Source organism: Sminthopsis crassicaudata, chromosome 1 (genome assembly GCF_048593235.1).
Source record: "Sminthopsis crassicaudata isolate SCR6 chromosome 1, ASM4859323v1, whole genome shotgun sequence".
NCBI lineage: Eukaryota > Metazoa > Chordata > Mammalia > Dasyuromorphia > Dasyuridae > Sminthopsis > Sminthopsis crassicaudata.
Window position 1 is genome coordinate 526,868,306 of NC_133617.1, and position 26,692 is coordinate 526,894,997.

The 26,692-nt window shown below is 36.0% G+C and overlaps 1 protein-coding gene across 15 annotated transcripts in view; it reads right to left on the reverse strand.

The window, feature by feature from the left end:
• Nucleotides 1–26,383, reverse strand: part of ZBTB5 (zinc finger and BTB domain containing 5) — a 41,375-nt gene extending 14,992 nt beyond the window's left edge. The window contains exons 1-4 of one of the 15 annotated variants that reach the window (XM_074281765.1): nt 26,228–26,370; nt 14,466–14,519; nt 12,794–12,885; nt 3,765–3,911 (exon numbers count right to left, since the gene is read on the reverse strand). In XM_074281765.1, coding sequence (XP_074137866.1) covers nt 3,765–3,832 — 68 coding nt within the window. In that variant the 5' untranslated portion in view covers nt 3,833–3,911; nt 12,794–12,885; nt 14,466–14,519; nt 26,228–26,370. The other 14 variants (XM_074281767.1, XM_074281769.1, XM_074281768.1 and 11 more) reach the window with 14 other exon arrangements.
• Nucleotides 26,384–26,692: the final 309 nt, after the last annotated feature.

Genomic DNA, 26,692 nt, shown 5'->3' on the forward strand with positions numbered 1-26,692 from the left:
TCCTGCCTACTTCACTCCTCCATTAAAACCGAGGCTAGTCCCAAGATTCTCCAAAGCACTAGCCTGGACACTACATTTTGGCACCCAAACAGGGACTCTAGAAAGCACACTACATTATGGCGCCCGAACGTGGGACATAAGAAACACAACAAAGAAGCAGCAGTGTCTGAGAGCTGTTTGTGAGTAGGATCCTCCTAGAGTTTCTTCGGTAACCCGCAGGGAAGGAAAGGGATTAGAGACCCAGTAAGACTTTTTTAGTCCGAATAATAAAATGGGCCAACACATCAAAGGGCTAAGCCAGGAGACTGATGAGATTTAAATGTCTGTTCTGATTACAATCTTCTCCTCTGTTTGAAAGTTTGCCTCCATGACATCGCACAAGCTTCAACACCTGCTATAGTGCTGTTTGCATTTCTTAGCATGTGAACTCAGACAACAGCTAATGCATAAACTTGACCATGCTGTGGGGGAAAAATAAGCACACTCCTAAAAAACAAAAACCAGTGACTTCACTTGCCTAAGTGAAGAGGCAGGTCAATTCTCTGAGAGCCTCTACTGTGAATCACAACACTTAAAGGAGCTGCAAAGCAGCCTTTACTAACACAGATGTTCCTTGTGGATTGGAAATGAAATCAATTGGAGGCAAGAGGAAGAGGAGAGAGGTCAGAGAACGCAACTGCCTCTCAGTCTCCTTGTATCATCATCCTCCTCTCATATGAAGAGTTCCATTCTACAGGTTTGAGAGAACTCCAGCAGCCACTGGCAGGTGGCTCCTGTATCGCAACAAGCTTCCAGTTTCTTGCCACTACAAAGAGGACTGCCACAAACATTTCTGCACATATGGGTCCTTTTCCCTTTTTTACAATCTCTTTGGGATACAGACTCTTGGTTCTTTGGCCACAAATCCCTTCCTTCTCCACAGATCTGAGAGATAAATTATTCTTTGTTCTTCTAATCTGCTTAAAGTCTAACTCTTTATGTTTAAATCATGAACCCATTTCAACTTTATCTCATTATAAAGTGTTAGGTATGGCTCAATGCCTAGTTTCTGCCATACTAATTTGCAATTTTCCTAGCAATTGAAGTTCTTAACCTAAAAGCCAGGATCTCCAGGTTTGTCAAACACTAAATAACCATAGTCACTGACTATTAGGTCTTGTGAACCTAACTTATTTCACTAATCAACTACTCAATTTCTTAGTCAGTACCAAATGGTTTTGATATCTGCTGCTTTATAATATAGTTTTAAGTCTGGTATAGCTAGGCTACCTTCATTTGTATTTTTTCATTTCTGAATTAATTTCTTTAAATTGATTGAACTGATCTCCTTGACTGTCCAAGGGACTCTCAAAAAGTACTCCCAGCACCACAATTCAAAAACATCAATTCTGTAGTGCTCCGTTTTCTTTAAATCCAGTTCTCACAGTCATGATTGGAAAAAGTACACCTTTACCTATACCAGATTGAAAAATAGCTCTGGTCTTTAATGTATAAGCAGATGAACTTTTTTTCTTAATATACCCTTATTCATTGGCTCCATTCTTTTCGTTCTCCTTAAATCTGACTTCAAATCTTGCATTGTTACTATATATATGAAGTTATGTTAGTTAATTCTCTATGCAAACCTGGGAAGACATAAATGAGCTGATGAAAAGTGAAATGAGTAGAACCCGAAAAACACTGTACACAGTACCTATAACACGGTATGATAATGAACTATGAATGACTTAATTCTCAGCAATACAAAGATTCAAGACAATTCCAAAAAACTTATGATGAAAAAATGCTATCCATCTCTAGAGAAATAGCTGATGGAGTGTGAAAGTATTTTTTACTTTTTGGGTGGGGTTTGGGTTTTTTCATCTCTTTTCTTTAAAAGACAACTTAATAGAAAATGTTCTGCATGATTGCATATGCACAACCTATATCAAAATGCTTGCCTTTTCAATGACAGGGAAGGGAAGGAGAGAAATTTAAACTCAAAATTTTAAAAACAAATGTTATAAATTGTTTTTACATGAAACTGGAAGAAATATTAAAAAAAAAAACCCTATTTTCAAAATACCTGGAGCACACCTATATTATATACTATTATATTATATTATAATATATACCCCTGTCCTAGGCTTATAATTTGATCTTTTATCACAACTTTTATTTCTATAGATTTCTTTCTCTCTGATTGTATATCCCTCAGGATAGTCCTGAATTAGATATTTCTATGGTTATATCCTATGCTATATTCTCAGACCTTTAGAAGTGCAGCAAACTTGAGCTAATCATATATATTTAAAAATTTTAAGGCAGCATGGCTCATGGACACAGAAATAGCCTTCAGGTCAACAGAACTTAAATTTAAGTCCCATTTCTAACATATTGGTTTTGTGATTCCAGGCAGATTACAACCTCTCAGTATGGTAGAGTAATAATAATGGAGAAAATCTTGTTCTTGGAATAAGAAGCTAATTGTAAATCTTTTAAGATTGTGAAGTGGCATGACAATTACCTAATTACACTGGTAGTTTTCTCACCAGGGAGTTTCCCATACCAATGAAATCATAGATGGAAAAACATAAAGCATAGTACAAAGCATAATACTATAGAAAAGAAAAAATTATATTTCATCGGATTCAGGAAAGGTTTCCTGTCAGACATGACATCTAATCTTAGTCTTAAAAGAAAACTAAGAATTTTAAGTGGTATAGGTAAGGAGGAAGTACAGCCCAAGCATGGGGGACAATTTGTGTAACAACACAAAGATGGGAGATGGTAAGTTTAGGGAACATCTAGTTGGCCAATTGGCAGAAAAAGAGTACATGAAGGGAAGTAATATAATTATCTGGAAAAGTAAATGTCAAGCAGAGGTATTTTATATTTAGTACAGAAGCAATAAAGTTCTAACTAATGATTTCTGAATAGGGTCAAATCTGAACAGGGTCTTAGGTATATAAATTTGATAGTTGTATGGCAGACTATCTAAAAAGGGATAAAATGGGGCTGAAGTCAAGAGGATCTGAGTTCAAATCTAGTCTCAGACTCTTAATGCTTCCTAGCTGTGTGACCCTGGGGCAAGTCATTTAATCCCAATTGCCTCAGCAAAAAAAATAAATAAATAATAAAATAAAATAAAATAAACAAAAAGGGGTAAATCTAGAAGAGACCAATTAGAATGCTTACAGGTGGTAAGGTCATACTTCCTTATGTTAAATCAATATCTATCAATAATTACCATGTATTTTTCTTAGTTCCCTTTTCAAGAGCCAAACAAAATATATTAAATCCCAATTGTTTGTTTCAATTGGCAGACATTCAAAAACCTACTAGCGGAAGCTAGGTGGCTTACCAGGTAGGGTGCTGACTTAAAAGAGTCAGAAGACCTGAATTCAAAATCAGATACTACTAGTTGTATGACCCTGAGCAAGTTACTTCTTTCAATCTCAGTTTTCTCGTCTGTAAAATGAGAATAGTAACTATCTCAGTGTTGTGAGGAATAAGATAACATGTAAAATGTTTTATAAATCTTAAGGTGCTATGGCTATATAAATGTTCCTAAGTTTTTCTAGCATTTCTAATTCTTTGACTCTTTCAATCAATCCTTATTTGACATAACTAAGTTTGCCAAAGAGCCTATTTAACTTTGAGGAAGTCTATTTTCTCAATGTTAATCAACATTTTTATTAAGTTCACAGTACTAGGTGCTAAAAATTTTTTTTTTTAAAAAACTGTTCACAAGTAGCTTACATTCTAAAGGGAAAGCCAAATACCTATTTGTTATTGTTAGCCCTTCATTCTCGAAGAGGACGATGACATCAGGGACGTGATGCCGCAACATGCAAGTGAATTGGATTTTAAGTGAGGAAGGGCTGTGCAAGGTCTCCAGCTTGACACACTCCCCTGGAGTCTTCCAAGTCCTGAGGCAAGATATAGATGTGGACAATTGAAAATGGGCATGAATGCAACTGGAAGACCTTGGCCTTTTTAAGCTAAGATCTTTAACAGAAGCATATATACAGAATAGAAAGAAAATAAATATAAGGTAGCTAAATATAAGGTAGTTGAAAAGGAAGGCAAAGTCAAGAGGATCATGAAAAACTTTTTGATGTCTAAGCTTCCTCTTGAGGAAAGGAAAACTGCTGAGGGTGCATTCCAGTCACCAGGACCAGTCCAGGAAAAAAGTATTATATATGGGAAAGAAAGAAAGTTCAATTTGGCTGGACCAAAGAACACAGGAGGAAAATAATGTACAATGAAGATGGAAAAATAAGTTAAAACCAGGTCCTGTTAAAAACATTTAAAAAGAACTGACATATTTGAGGCAATAGGGAAGATTTGAGTTGTAAGCAGGGAAGTGACATGGTCAGATGTATGTTTCAGGAAAAACATTCTGACAGCAGTGTGGAATAAAGTAGGAGACCTGAGGCAAGAAGGCCAACAAGGACTACAATGGAATTGAAACGGGTTGTGGTCCCTTTAAGAAACTGTATTTCCTATTGATCTGTGATTCCTTTCAGATTCTCAGCCCATCCTGGCTGAGGCATATCCTCTCCAAAAAAAGTTGTCATTCCGGATGCTGGGACCTTTAATTCACAAATCCTAGTCAAAAGCATCCCTTTGAATCACAATAGATCAGGGCTTGTCCCAGCCCCCATTGGATCTGAGACAACTTGGGCTTCCCAGGCCCCACTGGTTCTGATCTGCTTGGTCCCAACCCCCCCCCCCCCCCAGACAACCAATATAATGAGCTTCCATCAATTAAGGTCTTTGCAGATGGACTTTGGCAGCTCCCTTTTCTGCCAGGATCTTCTGTCCACTGAGAATGCATTCTCAGTACAAAACTCCATTTTCCATAGATCTGCCTGCTAGATTAGTATTCTTTCCCAGTGTTATCCTTTTCTTATCCTCACCTATTTCCCTAACCAGACTTTATACCTCTCTGTCAGGATTTCTAACCTTACTTCCAATTCCTATAATAAACCTCTTTTATCAATCTAGGTTTTCGGGTCTGTAAATTCCTTTACAGAGAACCTCTGCATCTCCAGAAGGGAGTCCCCTAAACTCCTTACCCTTGCGCCAAATCCCAAGGGGTTTGCAGTGGAGCTAAACCTCCCCATTTGGTTCCCTGAACCCCAAACCTGCCACTAGACATTATCATTTAACTCCTTGACCACCAGAAACCCTAATTTCATTTGGTTCCCTAAATCTAAACTTCATCAGAATCACTATATAAGTGGCTTGAGTGAGAAAAAAAGGTCAAAAGTGAGAGACTGTGGAGAAACAAACAGCAAGATCTGTCTACTGACCAGATACACAGATGTGAGGAAAAATAAAGTCATAGATAAACAGACTGGAAAAATGAGGGCTCCCTAGACAAAAAAACAACTACAGAAGAAATATGGGCTTTGGATTCTGTCCTGACTATGCTGAGTCTGAAGAAGCAACAGAACAAATAAGTTTAAAAGGTCTAACATGCAATTGGTAATGGGGGATTGGATCTCGGAAGAGAGCCTATAGTTGGATTTATAGATGATCTTGTCATCAGCATAGAGATTTAATTAAACCCATGGGGCCTGATAAGGCTACCAAGAAAAATATGGTATAATTTGTTAACCAAAACTAAACATAATACTTCCATTGTGTTTGGAAAGGCTATCACCATTTTAGATATTCTACTTCTACAAAAGAAGATTAAGATGCTTATGTTATTAATTGCATTGTTATACACAACTTTGTTATTAATTTAAACTTGCATAAATACCTTCCAAACTCTCATCACTTCTCTTCTAGGAAATAAACACCACATTAAGTGAGATGGTGAGTTCTGGTTTTAAAGTTCATAATGTAAAACAATGTAAATTATGTCCCTTTTAACCTTTGGGGGGGACCTTGAAACTATGTCACCTTTAATCTATGAGAGAAGGGTGATTCAGTGTTTCAATGGGAAAGCTTCTGTACCCTTATGGACAGAAGGGAAACACCCTAAGTAATTTCATTCAATTGGAGATCTTGGCCAAGGAAGTAAATTACCATCTTCTATTGAATTGAAGATTAAGTCCCTCTGAACCTCTCCCAGTGGCTCAAACTCTGTTATCTCATTCAATTCATAGTTCTCTACCGAGTGGCTCAAATTGCTCCCCAGCCTCAGGCCAAGGTGTACCCAATATAACCAAGGGTTGGTCAAACCTATCTTCTCAGAGATTCTAACAGGACCTTGCTCACTGATGAAGATATTTTCTTCTCAGTGTACCCACCTTTGCTATATTCCTTACCCACTAAGAAGTCTGTCTTCCTATCAAGCTGGCTTCTTAGTGTAATTAAATCCCATTTTCTGCCACAAACCTCATGCCTGTATTCATTGGGGTTTGTGAATTCTTTCTTAAAAGCCTGCCACCATTGCCGTAAGGGGATCTCTTTCAATTCTTATACCTCATCAAAACGGATCTAAAGAGATTTCTTAAGGAGGAAGAGAACCTAAGGCAAGAAATAGCTGAGAAGAGCATGAGACATAAAGCTATTCTATATGATAAAAACATTTTAAATCTATTTAAATACTTTAAAATTTTAAAAGAATTCTCTCTCTTTCACACACACACACACACACACACACACACACTCACACTCTTTCTCTGTCAACAACACCAGATTTGTCTTCAGAAGATTTGAACTGAATACCAGCTCTACCATTTATTAGATGAGTGATATTAAACAAAATACTTGCTCTCTCTTGTGCTGAGACTCAATAACAAGGAACTATTTAAATTTCAAGGTAATAACTAGTAAATATAAGTTTAAAAGTTTATAGGGGGAATGGAAGTACAAAAAGTAATTGGCAAATTTGAAACAACAATCACCTGCAAAATTCTGAACTACTCTGACCAATTAAATGATCCACAACAATTCCAAAGGACTCATTACAAAAAATATGTTACTAATCTCCAGGGAAAGAAGTGATATACTCTGAAAACAGAACGGATCATATTTTTTCATTTTAATTTTCTTGCCTTATTCTTTGGGCAATGTGACAAATGTGGAAATACATATTTTACATGACTTCATATGTATAATGGGTATCATATTTCTTGCCTTCTCAATGTGTGGGGAAGAGGTAATAGAAGGGAGAAAATATGGAATTGAACATATATTTGTTAATTTAAAATTAATTAAGAACTGTAATAGGCTTTAGTACTTTTACTATTTTCTTTTTTTATTTTGAAATAATTGCTGTTTGTTTTTAAGTTCATAATAAAAAAGAAAAAAAATTTTAAAAGATTAGTTAAAGAAAGAAAGAAGAAAAGGGCTTTTAGACTGAGAAAGCAAAAGAAATAACAATGAGTAATGAATACTGGGAAAAGAGAAAATAATTCAAACAAAGATTGCTTTCATCAACAATGTAAGTTAGGTTTAGAAACACCAAAAACTGTCAAGGAAAAAAGTGGTATTTTTCCTGAAGGAAATTTTTTAAAAAGTCACAGTTAAGACTATTAATTTCTTTTAGACTGCTTTAAGTGTTTAAAATATTCATATATTGCTACTTGCATTTATTCCCTTATCCACCAAACAAAACAATCAACTTATTTTTAGGATATAAGAAATCTTTGGATTATGATATATATATAAAAGCAAAGCAAAAGATTTTATTAAGAAATTGGGGGCAGCTTTTTGTACTGGTAAGAAACTAGAAATTGGGACAGCTAGGTGGTGTAGTGGATAGAATACCAGCCCTGAAGTCAGGAGGACCTGAGTTCAAATCTGTTCTCAGACATTTAACACTTCCTGGCTGTGACCGTGGGCAAGTCACTAAACTCCAATTGCCTCAGCACACACACACACAAAAAAGACACTGGAAATTGAGCAGCTGCCCATCCAAGCTAGAGAATAACTCAATAAGTTATGATTTATGAATGTTATGGAATGTTACTGTTCTATAGGAAATGATTAGCAGGATGATTTCAGAAAGATCTGGAGAGACTTACATATACTGATAAGTGAAATGAGTAGCACCAGAAGATCATTGTACACAGCAACAAGATTATACAATGATCAAATTGGATGAACGTGGCTCTCTTCAACAATGAGATGATTAAAGCAGTTCCAAAAATTTGTGATGAAGAGAGCCATCTGCACCCAGAAAGAGGGAACTAAGCATGGCTAACAACATAGAATTTTTACTTTTTGTTATTGTTTGTTTGCATTGTTTTCTTTCTCTTTTTTCCTTTTTGATCTGATTTTGCTTGTGCAGCAAGATAATTGTATAAATATGCATATATATATATGCATATATATATATATATATATATATATATATATATATATATATATATATATATATATATATAACATGTTTTAACATATATTGGATTACTTGCTATCTAGGGAAGGGGATGGAGAAAATAGGGGAAAATTTGGAACACAAGGTTTTGCAAGGGTCAATGTTGAAAAATTATCCGTGCATTTCTTTTGAAAATAAAAAGCTTTAATTAAAAAAAATGGGGGGGCAGCACAGTGAATAGAGCACTGGCCCTAGAATCAGGAAGACCCGAGTTCAAATCTAACCACAGACAATTAATACTTTCTAGCTGTGTGACCTGGAGAAAGTCACTTAACCCCAATTGCCGAAAAAGAAAGAAAGAAAGAGAGAAAATAAATTGTGGAGGAGGATCCAACAATTTTGAAGAACAATTTGGAACTATATCCAAAAGGCTATAAAACTGTGCATACCCTTTGATCCAATAGTCTCACTACTGGGGTTGTATCCCAAAATCACCATAAAAGAAGGAAAAGGACCCACATATGCAAAAATATTTGCAGCTGCTCTTTTTGTAGTGGCAAGGAATTGGAAATTGAGTGGATGCCCATCAATTGGTGAATGGCTGAATAAGTTTTGCTATATGAATGTAATAGAATATTATTTTTCTATAAGAAATGATGAGCAAAATGTTTGTGGCAACCCTTTTTGTAGTGGCAAGAAACTGGAAAATGAATGGATGCCCATCAATTGGAGAATGGTTGGGTAAATTATGGTATATGAATGTTATGGAATATTATTGTTCTGTAAGAAATGACCATAAGGATAAGAGGATTGGAGAGACTTACATCAACTGATGCTGAGCGAAATGAGCAGAATTAGGAGATCATTATACACTTCAACAACAACACTGCATGAGGATGTATTCTGATGGAAGTGGATATCTTCAACATAGAGAAGATCTAATCCAATTCCAATTGATCAATGATGGACAGAATCAGCTACACCCAGAGAAGGAACACTGGGAAATGAGTGCAAACGGTTTGCATTTCTTGTTTTTCTTCCCAGGTTATTTTTACCTTCCTAATCCAATTCTTTTTAACAACAACAAAAAAATTCGGTTCTGCACATATATATTGTATCTAGGATATACTATAACATATTTAATATGTATGGGAATGCCTGCCATCTAGGGGAGGGGGTGAAGGGAAGGAGGGGAAAATTCAGAATAGAAGGGAGTACAAGGGATAATGTTGTAAAAAATTACCTATGCATATATACTGTCAAAAATGTTATAATTATACAATTAATTTGTAAAAAATAAAGTAAAAAAATAAAAATAAAAAACAAATGATGAGCAGACTGATTTCAGAAAAGCCTGGAAAGATTACATAAACTGATACTAAGTGAAGGGAGCAGAATCAAGAGAACATTCTACACAGCAACAAGACAATTATATGATGATCAACTGTGATGAACTTGACTCTTCTCAACAATGCAGTGATTCAAGGCAGTTCCAAAAGACTTTGGATGGAAAATGCCAATCACATACAGAGAGAGAACTATTAGGCCTGAATATGGATCAAAGCATGGTATTTTCATGTTTGTTTCTTTCTTGTGTTTTTTCCTCTTTTGATCTGATTTTTCTTGCACAACATGACAAATATAGAAATGTTAAAAAGAACTGCATATATTTAACCTATATCAGATTGCTTTCTGTCTTGGAATGGGGAAGTAAGAGAGAGAGGGTAAAAAATTTTGAAAACAAAGTCTTACAAAAATGCATATTGAAAATTATCTTTACATGTATTTGAAAAAATAAAATACTATTGAAAATTAAAAAAAAAAAAAGAAATTGGGATAAGAGGGCAAATGATGTTTACCTAATCAAGTGTTTCACATTTCTTAGAACCAATATTCAGACAAAATTATAAAAAAATTATAACATGACTGATTTGACATATATAACAAACTATAGAGAAGCTGTCTCTAATCTGAATAAACTGCTTAGATTCCAGATTAATCAAGATTTGTTAATCTGAATTAAACTCTATTAAGCAATAAAATCAAAATCCAAGCTAGCATACCAGGAGATTATAGTCTGTTCTCAGCCTATTTCCAACTATGCTCTAAAGTAAACCTTCAACCAACCCTTTTCAAAAGGCAAGAAAAAGTCAGTTTTGTCCTTTGCCTCCTTATTAGAATGGCCAACAATCTCTTCATTTAGCAAATACTACAAAAAACCAAATTCAAATTAAATCCTTCTTCACGGTTTATTCAATCATCATAGATGTTGATGAATACTCCCTTCTCAAAACTGCTATAGTATCTAAAGATTCCCTTTTGGATTATGCTATCTTGAGTCTGTTTGGAGGTTTTTTTGGAGGGGAGGGGTAATGTAACTATCCTTAAAATTGTAAAATTAATAGCCCTTTGCACTTAAAGAAGAATTAACTTTTATAAAAGTCAGGCAACAATAAAAGGTGGATATCACAAATGATAACCAACCCCTGAATCTTCAAAGTAAATTACAGCAAATATACCTCAATTGCTACATATATATAGTATACTGTGTTGGCTGCCAATTCATGTACCATTAGAGGAATGCAGTCTTATACGGGTAAAGTTATGTTTAAAACGATGCTGTTCCTAATAAATTTGCATTGGATTGATACATAACATAAAATAAGGTACTCAAAATGAGTATATGACCTGAATGAAATTAAAGCTTATAGTATATGCAATTAGAAGAGAACCAGATCAGGAACTTCTCATAGCCATGATTAGGTAGTAAATACTCTCTTTTCTATTTTTTTTTTTTTTGGGGGGGGGAGAGGGGGAAGGGGTAGGGCAACCAAGATTAAGTGACTTGCCTAAGGTCACACAGCTAGTGTCACACTAAGACACTATCTAACTTTGATCAGATTTGAAATCAGATCCTCCTAAGTCTCAGAGCCAGTGCTCTACCCAATATACCGCATATAACTCACCCAGGTACTCTCAGGATTTTTTTTTTTAAAAAAGGGCTGAGGAGAAGGACCTATTTGAACAATAATAGCTCTTTTTGTGGTGCCAAAGTATTAGAAATTGAAATGGCCCATCAATTGGGGAATGGCTGAACAAGTTATGGTGTATGGTTGTGACAGAATACTATTATGATATAAAAAATGACAAGTGAATGATTTCAAAAAGACCTGACTTATACAAAGGGAAGCAAAGTGAAGAGAACAGAACCAGGAGAACATTATATATAGTCATAGAAATGCTCTATGATGATCAGCTGTGAATGACTTTACTATTCTTAGCTATACAATGATCTAAGACAATTCCAAAGAATACATGATGAAAAATGCTACCCACATCCAGAGAAAGAATGGGTAGAATTCTGAATGTTGATCAAAGTATTATATTTTTCACTTTATTTTTTTATGGGCTTTTGGGTCTGTTTCTTCTTTCACAACATGACTGATATGGAAATGTTTTATGTGATTGCACATATATAAACTATATTAAATTGCTTACTCTCACGGAAAAAAGAGGTGAAGGACAGAGAAAATTTGGAACTCAAAATTTAAAAATGAATGCTGGGGTCAGCTAGGTGGCGCAGTGGATAGAGCACCAGCCTTGAATTCAGGAAGACCCGAGTTCAAATCTGGTCTCAGACACTTAACACTTCCTAGCTGTGTGACCCTGGGCAAGTCACTTAACTCCAGCCTCATGGGAGGAAAAAAAAATGAATGCTAAAATTGCTTTTACATATAATTGGGAAAAATATTATTTAAAAAACAGCAAATAAACAATTTTTCCCTATTTTAAAAATGCAAACCAAGTTTATTTTGCTTTTAAATAATGTTTTTAAAATACTACATCATGACAATTTAAGCTAGCATAAATCATTTCAAAAACCATGTTTTTTTTTTTTTTTTTGGTTGTTGTTTTTTAAGGCAATTGGGGTTAAGTGACTTGCCCAAAGTCACATAGCTAAGAAGTATTAAGTGTCTGAGGTTGTATTTGAACTCAGGTCCTCCTGACTTCAGGGCCAGTGCTTTAACCACTGTGCTGTCTAGCTGCCTCAATCAGGTGGTTTTTAAAAGATGTCCTATCCTAAATTTATTGCTGACTTCCTCAGGTCTCCTGGATCCTGGCTTAGTTTTTCTAGGAACAAAGTGATTTAGTCTTGTGGTATTCTTATACTACTACTTACTGTGTTAATTTAAGAGGGCTTTCCTGGCACACAACACACATAAGTATAAATCATGCTAACATGTATCAGAAAATCCAGTATTAGAAAAAAATGTCAGTTTGGTTGAAAAGATTAGAATTTTTAAGATATGATGGGACATGGGGCAAGGATAGAACCTTAGAAAGTGAGCCTCATTCTATTAGTAAATCGATAAGTAATTATTAAGTGCTTACTATGTGCCAAAAAATGTGCTAGAATACAGAGATACAAAGAAAAAATGAAAAACAGTCTCTGGTATTTAAAGTCCTTACATTTTAAATGGAGAAGACAACATGTAATTTAAAAGAAAAAAAACCTCTAATACTAACCAGTACTACAAAGTACCGTCAGGAATGTAGTGTCATCCAAGGAAGCCAGGTCTCAGTGAATGCCGGATGGAAGAAACAGAAGAGGAAGAGGTCTAAAATGAAAGGAAGTTTGTTAATTGTAGAGTAGGAGTTCCAGAGGATATACTGAAAAGAGTAGGACATTGTGGGGCAGAAGGACTGGTGGATGGGAAGGAAAGATCAGACAACTAGGATTGAGAAGAATGCTTTTTTTGTTTTTAGGATCAGGGAGCTTGGTATTATCTAAATGGGAAGAATTTTTAGTCTTTTATATGCTTTTTATTCTTTATATGCTAACAATGGGGTTTTAAAGCATATAGTCAAATATACCCCAAAACACATTTTAAAACTAAATAAACTGATTTTTAAAAATATTCTTGTTACTCCTCCACTACTTTTAGATTGAATAATCACAAGACAATTATATAAGGCTTTTTTCCCCCCTAGCAGATTTTAACATGTTTTATTTAGCTAAATATAAAATTAGGTAGCATTCTGTGAGCATACACCAAGTAAAAGCAAATGGAAGAGGCTTGGCTGTGTCTTTCTTTACTAATTTAACTTATTCTGTATGAAACTCCAAAGAGCATAGATAAGTATGTGTGTGTGTGTGTGTGTGTGTATGAACATAATAGATATGGACATACATAAGTATGTGTGTATATGTATATATATATATTTATATGGGACCACAATAATTTTTAAGGCAGTAGTAATTAATATAATTTGCAAAATCTGCAAGATACTTTGAGAAACTGAATCAGAATAACAAATTAGGGTAGAACTATATAAAAACAAATTTAATACAATTTTTTCAAAGAAAAAGTGTTAGAATCATCTGCCTTCAAATCCCTTTTTATTTAAGTATAACAAGAAAATCCATATTTATTACACATGAATTAAGTACTAATTATTGTTAAAAGTTCCTTAAAATTTAAAAATAACTTATAGGGATTTTTAAAATAACAAGCTCTACTACTAAATTTAAATTTACAGAGCTGATTTCCAAAAAATAAATCTATACACTCTTCAAGAAAACATAGCCCATACAAAGTAAAGCATCTCTATATGTAGCAACCTGTTTGCTTTTTGCTTAACCATTGCTAACATAGTTTGATACTTGGAAAAACCTTCTCTTACTAAATATTGAAAACAATGAATATTTGACATTCCACACGTCTAAATCTAGAACAAAACTCTCAAAGAAAAACCAGTGACTGAAAATAATTTTTCCCACTTGGAAAGAGAATATAGAAAAAAAATTAACTGTCAACTTTGCAGATAACAAAATAAGTTCAAGCACAAGCAATGAAATAGAAGAGATGCTAAAATTCTGACACACTATAAAAACAATTACATAAATAAAAGGGGGAGGTAACAGCTCTAGCCTATGTTTTAAAAGTATATTTCTAAGCTAATTATCTTACAAACCTATAAATAGCAATTAGACTCACAAGATAAAGTATTTAAAACTGAAATAAGAGATTTTAGAAATCACCTATAACAACCTCCTCCATTACAAATGAAAAAATAAAATAAAAAGGCCCACTTCTAGCAAAGATGGAATTTGAACCCAGATTCTGTAATATCAAGCCCAGTATTCCTTCCACTATGCTATGTATATGGCCTCTGAGGCCAAACTTCAAAAGCTTACTTAGCCCATGATGATCTGAAGCAATCCTGGACCCCTCATCTCTCCTTCTATCTTCTGAAAGAAAAAAATAGAAATGAGGAAAGTCAGGAATATGTCAAATGCCTTTTAGTAGTAAGAGGCTTCCAGCAGATAAATAACTGCAGTTCTCCCTTCACAAACTAATCTCAACTGTGTCGGTTTTATTATTTTGTATGAATAATTTATCCACTGCCTTCACTATACTCAATGGCAGTTCTATTTCTCTCAATGATATGTCTTTTATCACCTTCCTTTTATCCCTCCCCAAATGTTCCCCCACCATGATCCCATATCCCACTTAAATTTAAGTACATGAAAGTACAGCTCTTTTTGATATATTATCTCCCAGGCCCACTATAAAATGTTACTTTAGAACAAAATATACCCTTCCATTGTGATATTCCAATCTTGCTTCTAAAACTTAGTGACAGGTGGCTCTATTTGGGTCCTTGAATTTAAATATCTCAAGATTCTTTTATTACTCATTTTATATACTGACGTGTTACCAAGAAAACAACCATCTTAGGTACTGTGTTAGGCACTGGGAAAACAAAGAAAAAAATCAGTCTCTATTACCAAGGAGCTTAGTCTATCTGAGAAGACATACATCTATAAAATATAAAGCAATTTGGGAGAGGGAAAATGCTAACAACTGAGTGTATTAGAAAAGGTCTTCTAAAAAGAAGAAAAAAACCCCACAAGATTAGGAATCTAAATCAGGAATGAACCATCTAGTCCAAATCCATCATTTTATACTTAAGAACAAGGATCATGGGTTTGAAAGTTTTTCCACAGTCACTAAGACTGCAGATGGGTGTGGTTGACTGTGGGGCAATAATAAAGGAGGGATTTGGCCATTAAAAAAAAAAAAAAAAACTTCTAGGGAAGATTGAAAGATTGAGCTGAGTTTGGAAAGAAACTAAGGATTTAGAAAGATGGAAACAAGAAGGAATAAAAGAATTAGAAATAAGGCACAACATAAAAAGAAAAACCTTTTAGTTTCTAGCAGATAAGCAAATAGATAATTATGTTCTTCATCACAAGTTTATTTTTTGTCTTGTCAATTTATTAATTTTCTTAATTGTAGTCATAAACAGCCCCTATAAAGCCAGAAGCCAGAGAAGAGAAGAGGAAGAAGATTCCAGACATGGAGAACAGACAGGAAAAATACCAAGTTTGGAGATGAAGTGGCTGGGGGTCAAGTTATGAAGGACTCTTGAAAACAAAAGCATTTTATATTTGATTCTGGAGGTGACTGAGAGCCACTGGAGTTTATCGAGTAGAGGGCATGACACACTCGGATCCATGCTTTAGAAGATTTCAGTGGGAGCTGAGTGAAGTATGGACTAGAGTCTGGAAAACTTTGAGGCAGGCAGACCAGGTTATTGCAATAGTTGAGGCTTGAGGTAATTAATGATGGCCTGCCCCAGAATGGTGGCAATGCCAGAAGAAATGAGGTGCGCACAAAAGATGTTTCAAAGGTAACACTGACAGGCCTTACAAACAGATTGGATTTGAGGGATAAAAGAAAAAAGGATAACATCTAGTTTGTGAACCTGGAGGACTTGGAGGATAGTTGTACCCTCACCAGTAATAGGGCCAGTAGAAAGAAGAGAAAGTTTTGAGGAAAAGATAACTGTTCAATCTGAATATATCCAATATAAAGTGTTTGCTGGACACCAAGTTCAAAGGTCTCACGGGCAGGTGGAGATTAGAGAATGGAAGTCTGAGGAGAGGTTGGACTCCATAAGCAGAGCTGAGAATTTTCAGCACCAAGATGATAATTGAATTCAGGAGAGCTGATGACACCAAATAAACATTGAGTGCCTAGGACAGTGCACTGGAGAAACCTGATTTACCTGAATGAAGATATAGCAAAGAATACAAGAGCAGAAGAGGTCCACATAGAAAAGAATTAGGGGACTCTCCCGAAAACCTAGAGAGAAGATACCAAGAAGAGGGTGACTCATAGGAGTGTCTGCAATGGGATTAAGTAGGATGAAGTGAGAAAAGGCCATGGGACCTGGCAGTCAAATTGACATCTGTGCAATACCAATGAAACAAGGTCAAACTACAAAGTCACAGTCATAAAACAATTTGGTGCCGAGTAAGTAGAGAGGTAAAAAAGATTAAATACACAACCTACAGAAGTAACTTTGAAGAGAAGCCAGATTGCAAGAGTTAAAAAGAAAATGGAAGCACCTCCTTGAGTTGGCCTTCTAACAGACTAAAGGAGGAGAGAGATGATAGAAACTGGGAATGGATGGATCAAGTGAGGTGTCTTTTTTTTGTTTTGGGTTTGTTTTTTTTGTTTGTTTTTTTAAGGCTTGGAGAGATATGAACATTTGCATACAATACAGAAGTAGGCAGCAGACGAGACTGAATATAAGCGAGAGTACAGATGTTGGGGAGGGACAGTTCTACTGGAAAGGACAGGATGGAATGGAGTCACCCATTCATGTAGAGGGATTTAAGATGGGATGGACAAAGTAGTAGAAAACATTTCAGTGGACAAGAAAGAATAGGAGAAAATGAGGCAAGATTCTTAGCTGAGTGAGTTGTGCAAAGTTTGAGAAGGGATTAAAATGTTTGGAAAAGTTGGTATGGGAAGTAGAATAGTAAGTAATTTACAGAAATGTAAAAGAATTGCTTTGCAAAAGTGAGAGCCCCATTAAGATTATGTAACAAATGTGGAGCAGAACCAGTCAGAATATTTCCATGATTTTCTGTGCCTTCATTCAGGTATGATGTTTGTAGAAGCAAACAGGACAGTAGGAATAGTCCAGGGCTGAGATTTGACAGGGAACAGTGGGTGATGGCCTAGAAAAGAACTAAGAAATTGAGGGAATGAAGGTCATGGAGAGAACAAACATCACTTAGAAGGCAGAAAGACCATAGATTGTGATCAGAACTTCAGAGTCCATAAATATTAAAGCAAGAGCTAGAATATAAAAGCATTTCTATCTGTAGCTGTGATGAGGTGGAATAGAAGAGTAGTTCACGGGAAATGTGCAAGTTTAATGCTCAAAAAGTTACCAAAATGTGCATAACCTTTGATCCAGCAGTGTTACTACTGGGCTTATATCCCAAAAAGATCTTAAAGAAGGGAAGGGGACCTGTATGTGTAAAAAATTTTGTGGCAGGCCTCTTTGTAGTAGCTAGAAACTAGAAATTGAATGGATGCCCATCAATTGGAGAATAGTTGGGTAAATAGTGATATATGAATGTTATGGAATATTATTGTTCTGTAAGAAATGACCAACAAGATGATTTCAGAAAGGCCTGGAGAGACTTACATTAAACTGATGCTGAGTGAAATGAGCGGGACCAGGAGATCATTATATACTTCAACAACAATACTATATGATAATCAATTCTGATGGACATGGCTCTCTTCAACAATGAGATGAACCAAATCAGTTCCAATAGAGCAGTAATGAATTGAACTAGCTACACCCAACGGAAGAACTCTGGGAAAGGAGTGTGAACCACAACATAGCATTTCCAATCCCTCTGTTTTCGTCCACTTGCATTTTTTATTTCCTTCTCAGGTTAATTTTACCTTATTTCTAAATCTGATTTTTCTTGTTCAGCAAAATAACTGTATGGATATATATACATATATTGTATTTAACATATACTTTAACATATTTAACATGTATTGGTCTACCTGCCATCTGGGGGAGGAGGTGAGGGGAAGAAGGGGATTTTGCAAGGGTCAATGCTGAAAAATTACCCATGCATATATGTTGTAAATAAAAAGCTGTAATAAAAAAAAAATTTAATGTGCTAGTTTAAGTACTGAGTATCAATATGCATTTTAAAGTTCCCAAGTATGAGGAGAGGAGTTGCAGAGGACAGAATGATTCAGGCACTAAACTAACTGAAAAAAGAAAAGTACCCTAAAGGTTTACTTAAGTGATGTAGAGAAAGTTGGAGAGCCTGAAAATGGCGATGGGGAGAACAAGGAATATTCTAACTCTCTCACCTTGACCAATGTGTCAGAGAGAATGAGAGAAAATGAAATCAGTATTGGAAAGAATGGCTTACAAAATTATGTCATCAGGAGAGAACAAGCTTTTCAGTGAAAGCTAGAGGATGAATGGTATAGAAAAGGAATTAAAGAACAAGTTTTTTGATGATGTAAGCTATATGCATCTACATTTACTGCATTAGAAATTAAAATTGATCAATCTTAAAAATATTTATTAATTCATTTAAAATGATAAATGCAAATATGATTTTATTAGAAGCATTTTTTAAGTTAGTAAAACTGTAACCTTGTTTTATGCATTTTTTTCTATCTCTTTAATGTCTGGCTTAATTAAGAAGAAACCTGAATTTTCATATGTGCTTCTGCACTTAATATATTGCAATATTGTTTCAGGTGAAGTCTATGAGGGAAATTCAACTTAATATTAGACACAGTTAGAAAAGGGAATTACTTTGATAATCTTTTCACAGAGCATCAACCCTGGAGTCTAGAGGATCTCTGTTCAAATTCAGCAGACACTAGTTATATGACCTATGTAAATCACTTAACCTCAATTACCTCCCACAAAAACCAGACTTTTTTCAGATAAAATGGACATTATTCTTTCATAATACACCAAAATTCGACAAGTGGTAATTTCTTAAAGATTAGTGGAAATCTGCACATATATCAACAAATTTTTGAATTGTTACATTAAAATCCATTACTTTAATTTGCACTTTTAATAGCTTTTATACATTTTGTAATACCAAGCATCTATCATTTGGAAAATACTGCCTTATTGAGTAAAAACATCAGACAAGTTTTTATTTAAAAGTTATGAAGTTCACAGCAGCAGATACAAATTTTTCAAAATTATAATTTTCCCTAGAAAGTTTAAATTTTTTGAGTGGTCACAAATATGGCCAAATGTTTTCTTGAAGTTATAGGGTGACTGTTGATTTCTGAGGAAATACCTTCCTAATACTCATGTCTGAATAATTTTAGTTTGTAAGTCATTCTTACAAGTAAAAATGGTGTTCCAAGAAAAAAAGCAGCTAGTTCAGCTTATAATTCAAATGAGTACTTTTCCTCAAGATAATCATTAGGGTGTGCAGCAGGAATGCTTTATGTATACTTCTCATTTCATCACACAGAATATTAATAAGGCAGCATGTACTGAAGGATTGAAATTTAATAAAGTTAATCATTTTTATTGCTTAATCAAGGGAATTCTTTAATGAAGTCAGCTTTTTTTTTTTTTTTTTAAACTGCAAGTACGTGGAAATGAAGAATGTGACAACCAGTACAGTGTGATGCCACTGCCCTATTTCCTTAGACAGCAGTTTTACCCACCACCAATTTTGGACCCTCAGTGCAAGTGTCAACAGTTTTTTCTAAACCAAGAAATTCAAAAATTATTCAACACTTTAAAATATTTCAACACATAAGTGTTTGTTACCAAGGATTCAGACAAAAGAGCTTCAATGATGTATTAGTTCTTATACTCAAGTCTAATCATGTCTCGAGAGTCATCCATTTGTAAGCCTAAAGTACAATTCTGCAGACAAGGTTTTAACTCGTCTTCATGTCTGCAGCTAAATTTTTAACTCACAGGTCATGCTGCTTCTGAAAAAGTCTCGTATACATTCAGAAGAGAATGAATAAGGAGAAAAAAAGCAAATAATGTCTTAATAATATTATAAAAATTGTTTTTGTCCTTCTACAGCTCCTAAGTGAGTCTCACAAATATCCAGGGGTCTCCAAATCACACTTTGAAAACTGATATATATTAAATAAAGTAAAATATTAAGCACAAACTCTGTTCATATATTGTGACACTGTCCTTGTTCAAAATTCCTATACATGTTACTTTGAAATGTCTTGTATTGGAGAAATGTCTTAGTAAAAAAAAAAAAGATTCAGCTGATTTGGATGTCTTAAGAATAAGCTTTAATTTACAATGAATTAATAGTTTCTGGAAGGTGTATTAAAATTTCAAGTTTTCTTCAGTGGGGGATCAGGAAATACTTCTAGTTGGTTCTACATACTCTAACAAATATAGGGAACAAAAAAGAATAAGCCAGGCACGGGGAAAAGCCTATGTAAAAGTACGATTTGGGCAAAGGAATGCCAAAATTCAGGAAACAGCAAATAATTCAATTTGGTTGGAATGTGAATTGTATGAAGATGAGTAATATGAAGTTAAGTCTGCAAACATTAAGATTTCATTCTAAAGGGAATTGGGGGGTGGGGGGGTCACTATCTATTCCCAAGCAGGGGACAGACATGGTCATGTGTTTAGGATGTGTTTAGAATGATGATTTTGATAGATGAATTAAAGAAGAAAGAAACTGGAAATATGGAGACCAATTAAGAAGGCTAAACTAAGTCCAAGCAATGGAAATAGAAAGGGGACATGTATGAGAATGTGAGAAATGCTATACAATTACCCAACAAGATTTGGCAACCAATGGGATATGGGAAATGAAGAGTGAAGGAAGAAGAATCAAGAATGACTAAGATTGTCAACTTAGGTTACTGGAAAAATAAAGGTACTCTCAATGGAAATGGGTAAGTGTGGAGTTGGGTCAGGTTTAGGGAGGCAATTCTGCTTTGGACAAGCTAAGTTTGAGATGTTAAAGGTCTAGCCATGGAGGAATGTACATTAAACAGTGGATGTTAGCTCAGCAGGATTAGTGTTCAAGAGTGAGACCACTCAATTAGTAAATATTATATACCTACTATGTGCCAGGTATTGTGCTAAGCACTAAGGACACAAGAAATGATAAAAGAGAGCTCTCAAAGAGCTCACAGTCCAATGGAAAAAAATTTTTATATCATAATAAGCCCTGGATAGACAGAAAGACAAGACAGACAAACAGATAGATAAATAGATAGATAGACAGATAGATAGATTTGAGTCATCTGCATAAAAATAGAATTGAACCAATGGGAATTAATGAAGTTACCAAGATATGTGGTATAGAAAAAAAAAAAAAAAGAGAGAGAGAGAGAGAGAAGGCCAGGACCTTTTTCACTTTATCTTACTCGCTTCAACATTTTAAGAATCTGCAACATTATCAGCATGGACAGTCTCTTCAATAACATATTTCTTACATAACAGACATGTATATTTTACTTAGTTTAGCACAGAAGCTTTAAAAGGTATTGTGGCTAGAATTCATTAGTCAACCTAGTGATGAGCTTCTCAGCCTACAGATATAAATCACAAGGAAAACATAGTTGAAGCTTTTCTGATTTGAGAAAAGCTGCTAGAGCATATGTTCCCATTGTTACACATCAAGATAATCCAGAGAACTCCATACTTCTCAACTCCAAAAAAACCAGTCCATACTTTGACTACTCCAATAGTCACTTGGTCTCTGTATCATGTCTCTCTTCTGTTTAGTCCATCTCCAATACAGCCACCAAAGCAATTTTCCTAAAGACAAGTATAACCATATTAAATTCCCTATTCAAATATTCACTAGATGGCTAGATAGTTCAGTGGATAGAATACTGGATGTGGTATAAGGAAGATTTTATTCAAATTTTATCTCAGACAGTAGCTGTGTGACCCTGGGCAAGTCACCTTACATTGCCTCTTTTTCTTCAACTGTAAAATGGGGGATACTTGCCTTCATATTGTATCAAATAAGATAAAAAGTGCTTAGCATAAGGCCTGACACAAAGTGAATGTTATATAAATATTTATTATTATTATTATTATCATTACTGGCTTATTGTTACTCTTAAGGTCCAATACAAACTGACCTCTAGACAAAATGACTTTCTGTTCCTCATACCCAATGGGCCATGTCTTTTCTCCCTTCCTCAAAAGTTATTTCCTTCTTCATTTCCACCTCTTAGAACTGACAGTTTTCTTTAAAGTTCAACTTCTACAATGAAGTTTTTCTTAACTCTGTAAGCTATTAACTGTCCTTCCCTAAACAACACTCCTGTCTCTATTCTCTTTATATTTATATATGTGCATGTTGTCTCTCCAACAGAAAGTTTTTAAAAAAATTTTTTTGTCTTAGTATCCCCAGTGCCTAGGGTACAATGTTTGCCATAGAGTAGGGATCAAATAAATGTTGATTTGATAGTTTGAAGATCAAATCAGAAAATAGAAATTAAGACACTGAACTATAAAAATAAGCTATAATTATACCTAATTTGTGTGAATATTCATAATCTGAATATTCAGAAAAATCATAATGGTAATAGGAACTAGAAGAAGGTTGTTCTAATCAAATAAAAATGAGAAATACTTTATAAATTGAGTCTCAGGCCCAGGAGATATAAATCACTGATGAAAACAACTGTTAAAGGGCAATAGTTCATTTTGCAGAGACAGCTGGTCTTTCAACACATTTGAAGTTCATTTTAAACTTAAACAAAAGGTGCAGTGTAGTGTTACATTTCATCCCACCTGCTACACTAAAACAAATTAGTTATTCCAAACCTGACCAATACTTGTGATTTTTAAAGTATAAATCATTCAGATAAAAGAGAAAAAAAAATATTATGCACTTTTTTAGTAAACTGGAAAGCTAACAGGGTGTCAAGACTTAACCCCAAACATATAGAAGACTTTGTTATCTCACTGAATGTGAGGCATTTATATATCTTACCAAGTCTGAGGATATCTAATTCTATGCTACATTACAAGAAGATTGCTGAATATTAAGACTCTATTTACATACATTTCAGTAACCATGAAGTATCTCAAACCTTTATCAACCACTGCAAATCACTTCATTTCTATGAGCTAATTTTTCACCTTTTAAATGACGATAGTTATTTTACTATCTACCTTAAGGCTGTTGAGAGATTTGAAACTTAATACACAAGTATTTCAAATATTTGCAAGAAAAGTAATTTGATTTGAAAACTGTAGTTACACAACAACTTCCTATTGTTGCTCTATATGCTAATAATATTCTATAACATTTCCTTTCAAGAGAGCTGATTTTCTTGAATTGTAGGTCTTTAGACTTCTTTCAGATGTTAACACAATTAACCTGAATGAACCAAATAAATTGGACTAACAGATATCAACATAACAGATTTTTTATTCTATAAGTAAAGATAAAGCAATTCATAGCCTGGCTAGTATAAGAGAGACACAAAAAGTGATGAGGGAGAAGGAGGGAACCAACAATTGGAGCCTCATCCTTGTGGAGGAAGTAACATTTGAACTCGGCTCTGAAAGGAGCCCTGAATTCCAAGAGGTGAGGAGAGAGAATATTTTGTGTGGGGATCAGACAGCCTTTGCAAAGGCAATCTGAGGAAAAATGGAATTTCCTATTAGGAGAACAGCAAACTGGGCAGTTTGACGAAATAATAAAGTTAGTCACAAAGAATAATGTCTAACTGACCCTAGTAGGCTATTCAAATAAATGGACTTTGTGGGGGACCATTCAACTCCTAAAAGAAAGTTTATCTTATGATACAGGGGTAATTATTGGGCTTATACCCCCCAAAAAAATCAACAAAACAGGAAAAGGACTATGTGTCTAAAAAGACAGCAACATTTTATGAAGTACCAAAGAACTAGAAAATAGAGTAGTGTCCATCAATTAAGAAATGGCTGAACAAATTATGGCATATGAATATAATGAAATTGACAAGTTTCAGAGAAATTTGTGTGAACTGACAGTAAAGTGAACAGAACCAAGAGAATAATTTTCATAACAAAAACATAATAAAAACAATTCTGAAAGATTTAAGAATTCTGATCAATGAAATGACCAACCATGATTCCAGACTTCTGATGGGGAATCTACTTCCTGAGAGATGAACTACTCAATATGTCCAGTAGATTATTCATTTTTGGATAAAGTCAGTCCCAGAATTTGTTTTGCTTGACCATGTATATTTATCATCAAGGTATTCTTTTGTTTTCTTTTTCCTCTCCAATGGGAGGAAAGTGAGAGGGAGGGAAATAAGTGGCTGTCAACTGAAAAAAATTAAAATTTGGAAAAAACATAATAAGAATAGGGACTGGATTTGGAATTTCATCTTATTCTTTACAAGTGCAGGCTGTCCGCGATTTCTAGTTTTAATTCCTTCCCTAGAGCACTGAGGCATTAACTGACTTGCTCACAATAACTCAGCTAGTATGTGTTTAAAGGTGGGACTTGAACCCAAACATTTCCGACCCCAATGCCAACTTTCTACCCACTTCATCATATGCTCTCTTTCTAAATCACAGAAAATATGTTGAAATTATAGTTATATTCAAAACAGCAACCCCTCCAAACCATCTTTAGAATCAATACATATTCACTCCAAATTCCTACATCAGCATTTCCACGGAGTAATTAATATCCTACCAGAGCTCTCCCTCCTGGCAAATTTCCAAAATGGACACTACTACCACGGTTCTCCCCCTTCTTAAGTTTTGCTCAGACTCACTGAGATGCAAGAGCTAGCAGTAGCAGCTCCTCCTCCCTTCCACTCCGGGACTTCTCAGTCAACGCCGATTCTCGGCTGCACTTCCCCTACAGACTACCCACCAGTCCTCAGTCAACACCACCAACCACTCCCATTCTCAAGGCTTAGGGAAATTTACATTAGCTCCTCCTCGTAAAAGTCTAAAATTCCCATTCAAAATAACAAATGGGATAATGATGATTTATTTTCCGACACTGCTACAGCACTGCAATATTTAATCAGAGATAAGTCCGTCCGTATTCAATAGTAGACTCTACTTAGGATTTAGAAATAGTACCAAATTAAAGAATTATCCTGACGCTGTTTTTTTTTTTTTTAATTCTTCAAGATATGGTAGATCTTTAAAAAAAAAAAAAAAAAATTTCCCAAAAGCTGGCCTTGCCGTTCAAGAGCCTCAAAATTTTCTTTTCATGACTGTCATCTACCTTTTGAAGTAAAATGGAAATTATCCTTCACAAAGCAAGGAGTAAGATCGGTTCTAAGCTGCATTTCCTACGTATTACAGAGGCTCAGCGGAAAAAAATAAACACAAGGCTAGATGGAGAGGGTGAGGGGCCAACCTGCCATACCCACACCCAGCCAACAAGACGATCCTTTACTCACCACCAATCCATAGTCTAAACAAGGCTCTCTTAAATCACATCATTTAAAACCTTCAGTTTTAACCAAGTTTCACCTAAAGAAAATTTAAAAGCTGCAACACTTGTGTGGGGAGGTATTCTACCCCCAAAGATAAGAAATATATTGGTCTTGGGGTTCCCTTTCCTTGTTACCCTTCCTGCCCAGTGTCTGGAGCACAAATCTTGTCTGTTTCCCACTGCGCTTGCGCAGAAGTACAGTCTGTACGAACCTCCCTCCCTCCTTCTCTCCCTAACCTCCCTCCCACTTTCCTCCCTTTCTCCCTCCTCTCTTCTTCCCTCCCTCCCATCCATCCCACAGTCACAGAACTAGCCAGACCCGCGGAGCCCTCGGGCGCAAAGCTGACCACCACACTCACGCCAAAACAAAGCCCGACTGACAGCCAGGCCGTCCGTCCGTGAGACTGCGCGACTCTCCTCGCACTTGTGCGCTTTCCCAGCGAACAACTCCCCCTCCTCCTCCCGGTCTAACCGCCGTGCACACGAAGCCCGCCCGCGCGTGAAGCAGCCTCGAGCGCGTCCCCGACCCCTCTTTCTCCCCCCGGCCCCCCCCACCCGCCACCACGAGGCTAACCTCCTCCCTCTTCCCTCCTCCTTCCTCAGCTTCCTCCTCCCCCCTTCCACCTCCGCCTTACCCTCCCCGCCCCTCCCGCGGCTGGGGGTCGCCTTGCCTGGGCCGAGCCCCGCCCCTTCAGCTCCGCTCGTCGGCGGCGACTCAGCTCCGACCCGGTACGGCCGTAAATGAAGAAGGAGGGGCTGGCGGTCACTCGGCAGGCCGCTGCCTCAGGGGTGGGTTCGTCTTCTCCACCCACCCACCCCCCCTCCCCACGTCGGCCCTCCCCCCCACCCGCCCCGGCACTCTCGAGTCCCTTCTCTCAGCGGCGTTGTGAAACTGAGGCGGCGGCGGCCACAGGAAGTGACATTCGGTAATCTCATCTCCCCCGCTCCCACCGCTCAAGCAGCAACCAATCACCAGAGGGAGAGGGTGGGGCCAAGGCGGGCCGAGGAGAGGGACTCGACCTGGTGTGATTTACTCCGAGAGCCTCGGTGCTAACCAATCCTAGGTCTCGAGAGTCGCGGTGTGTTTACTACTGCTAGAAATGGTATTCCCTCCGACCAATCACAGTCCAATTTAG